The sequence below is a fragment of the Curcuma longa genome, chromosome 19 (assembly GCF_044706935.1).
Source record: "Curcuma longa cultivar G26 ecotype Majalengka, Jawa Barat chromosome 19, ITB_CL_G26_1.1, whole genome shotgun sequence".
Lineage (NCBI taxonomy): Eukaryota > Viridiplantae > Streptophyta > Magnoliopsida > Zingiberales > Zingiberaceae > Curcuma > Curcuma longa.
The window spans coordinates 4,310,722-4,313,971 of NC_133879.1; the positions used below are offsets into that span (position 1 = coordinate 4,310,722).

The window sequence follows — 3,250 nt, forward strand, 5'->3', positions numbered from 1 at the left end:
ATCGAAAAGGAGGAAGGAGATGGAAATGGAAAGTAGTCTGGAAGCGGAGTGGTTCGCTAGGGTTTAGTTTTATAAAAGATTGGTCGGCACTCTACGGGTATTTTGGGTATGAAAATTGTAATACGGTAAGTTTGTGCGTAAATTATAGGGGGGTCGGCCATGTTGAAATGTAACAACCTCAAGGCCCAAGTAATCACGCTGTTCTCGAATTGGCTATAAATATAGAGAAATGATACTTACCATGAAATTGTAGCATGAAATCGTAGCATGACACTCACATTGGCAGTGGGTCACACTGGCATGCAGTGGGACCCACTGCATGTAATTGTGAATGTCATGCTACAATTTCATGCTACGATTTCATGTTGTGTATCACCACTCGTAAATATATATTTCACTAGATTTATAACCACATCATTGGTTGCAAACTGCCAACATTTGTTGGTTGCATCTGATTTTGATTGCAACATCTGAACCATTTCCATTTGTCAGAACTCACTATATGATGGCTTCTGCCATTATCATATCATGAACAATAATTGTTTATACGGCATCTTACTGTACCACATAAATTTTTTTAATATTACCCATTTTACATTTCTAATTATATATATATATATATTAAAATATTTATTTCATTTTCATTCTACTCCTCTCTCCTTGCCCCAAAATAATTATATGACATAGTTATACTATACGAAGGCAAGGCAGGAATATATTAAGGAGAGTTGCACAAGGAGCCTCCAAAGTTGGGAATTCTATTGGCAAATTTCCTTAATTAAAAAAACCACTAATACGATGAAACAAGCTAAGCACATTTATTTTATTTTATTTTTTGGAAAGCAAACAAGCAACAACGTACAAGCGCATTTATTTATTTATTTATGCGGATGCGGAATTACAGCTAGCGGATAATTAGGAACGTAACGTCCAAGCGATCTCTGGCCTCCTCACGGATCAAGAGCTCGCATGGCCTTCCTCTTTCTGTTCGCCATGTGGATGAGGATGAGAAAAATTAACGTGGCGTCCGTTGATTGGCTGTGTCGGCCTTGCATTGTCCATCTGCCAAGAAAAACAAGTTATTAATTAAGTCCTTGGAAATTAAACGCCATCAACGTGCCACCACGAAACTTCTTACATCATGCAGAAGATCCCTTAGTCGATTCACTTGGTCCTCCTTTACACTTCTGACCTGCAAAACAATTAAGAGGTGAATTAATTTTTAAATTAAAATTTTGATCACCTTAATTAGCATATGGGGCATGCATTAGATTAATGTTGGTGCCATTACCTTTTTTATCACAGTCCAAATAACAGGCTCACTGCAAGGAGGAGTTGTCAAAGATCCAACGTATCTAAAATAACCTTCTTCGTCACCTACGCGAGGTGGGTGTATGCTTCCGACATCAACACTATTCACCACCTTCAGCTCATTCAGAGCCTCACACAACTGTGCAAATTAAGGTAATTAATCACAAAATGGAACCAAAACTTTAGATATCGTGAAGGGGAGGGAATAAGTCGAACCTTGTCCAGGAAAGGATCGGGTGTGCCGCCGTACTCAAACAACACACCGATGACTGCTATTTCTGAGGTTGAATCTGTAGTGTGAACCATGTGAAGCTCCAAAGGGTACCTATCGATCGACAATATCTCAATGAAGTGTATATATATTAATTTCATCAAAGAAGAAATTAAAACAGGTTTAATTTATTAACCTTTTGCCAAAGAGCTCATGCTCAGAAGGTGCGTGCCAATGGCACTGCCTGAGATGAAAGAACTTGTCATGTAGAAGAAGATGGCCGGGCGATTGCGTCCAACTAACCTGAAAAAAAAAGTCCAACAATTTCAAAAACTAGCACAATCTTTTAAAATTTATGATAGATTGAAGAAAATGTTTTTTAAAAAAAATCAAGTTTTCTTTTTCTTACCCTGATTTCATGCCCCTCGTAATTCAACAGAAGTGCAGGGGCGTGAGTGTAATAAGTGTCCAATCTGCTCAAGTGTGTGTTGTAGTAGATGTTGCTGGGTTTGATACTTATGGGCGATTGCATCCCTTCAGGACTGGCAGTACACTTTGCCCATGAAGGATAATTCAGCGTACCCCAATTTTGAGGTCCAAGAGGACTACATGGATCATAGCTAAACTCCGAACTGGCTTCTGAATGACATCGATTTATAATTAATACAACAAATGAGTTAACCAAGTTGTAGAATTAGATGATTCTTATGATAAAATACTACAGCTCTTTAGATTTTCCTAAAATTGTTGAGAAATAGTTCATAAATGAATTTAGGGGTATTTTAGAATTGATGCTCACCAAAACCAGCTGCTTTTGATGCCGATGTATTTGATTGAAGAAAGAAGAGAGCAAGCAAAGATAGGAATAGCAGTATCTGATTCCCCATGCTTTTAGCTTAGTGATTGGGAATTTGCAATGCTCTGTTTAAATAGAGGAACAGGAGAGCTATACTTTCATTTATTAATTATGAACCATGCGAAACATGTTATAATCATTACAAATCTGCACTAGTTGCCACCTATCATTTGGTACATGGCCAAGTCATGTAGGGCCCTAAACAAGTTAAGTTGAATCAAACTTTGGAGTGTTCAAGGTTTTTAATAAGGTAATCAAATCAAGTTAAATCGAGCTTAAAATAAATCAAGCTATTCAAATGATTGTTCAAGTTTGGTTTGATTTATTTGTTATGAGCTTGAGTTTATTTCGTTTAGATGTTATTGAACACTCAATTCAAACTTATTTGATTGTTTGAAATTTTATTTGTTTGATTGGTTATTGTGTTTAATAATTCAAATTTATTTGTTTATTTAATTTTTTTAAAATTTATTTAACATATGAACATACATTATTTACAAATATTATTCATGAATATTATTCATGAATGTTATTTACGAATACTAATAAATTAAATATATGTGTTTGTTTACTTTAACAAATTATTAAAATTTATTTATATAATTAATTTTATGTATTGAATAAATATAAATAAATTTTTATCAAGTTGAATATCAAATATGTCTATTATTCGGTTCGGAGAGCTACGTGCCAGTTGTGAATATTATATATGAACCATGCAAAACATGTTATATTCATTACAAATCAGCAAAAGTTGTCACCTATACTATAATATGGTAGATGGTGAAGTCATGTTTGACTTCTCATTTGTCATGATCGAATTTTATGCATGTTTATCTACTGCGAATTTTGTGCCTCAAGCAATTAATTAA

General features: G+C 34.8%; 1 protein-coding gene across 1 annotated transcript; it reads right to left on the reverse strand.

Moving 5' to 3' along the window:
- Window positions 1–799: 799 nt before the first annotated feature.
- LOC141812545 (bifunctional monodehydroascorbate reductase and carbonic anhydrase nectarin-3-like) lies at window positions 800–2,409 on the reverse strand. Its single transcript, XM_074700541.1, has 7 exons — window positions 2,322–2,409; window positions 1,932–2,161; window positions 1,719–1,825; window positions 1,528–1,636; window positions 1,292–1,450; window positions 1,139–1,192; window positions 800–1,062 (listed from the first exon to the last, which is right to left on the reverse strand). Exons 1-7 carry the CDS (start codon window positions 2,407–2,409, stop codon window positions 958–960), a joined length of 852 nt encoding a protein of 283 aa, XP_074556642.1. The 3' UTR covers window positions 800–957.
- Window positions 2,410–3,250: the final 841 nt, after the last annotated feature.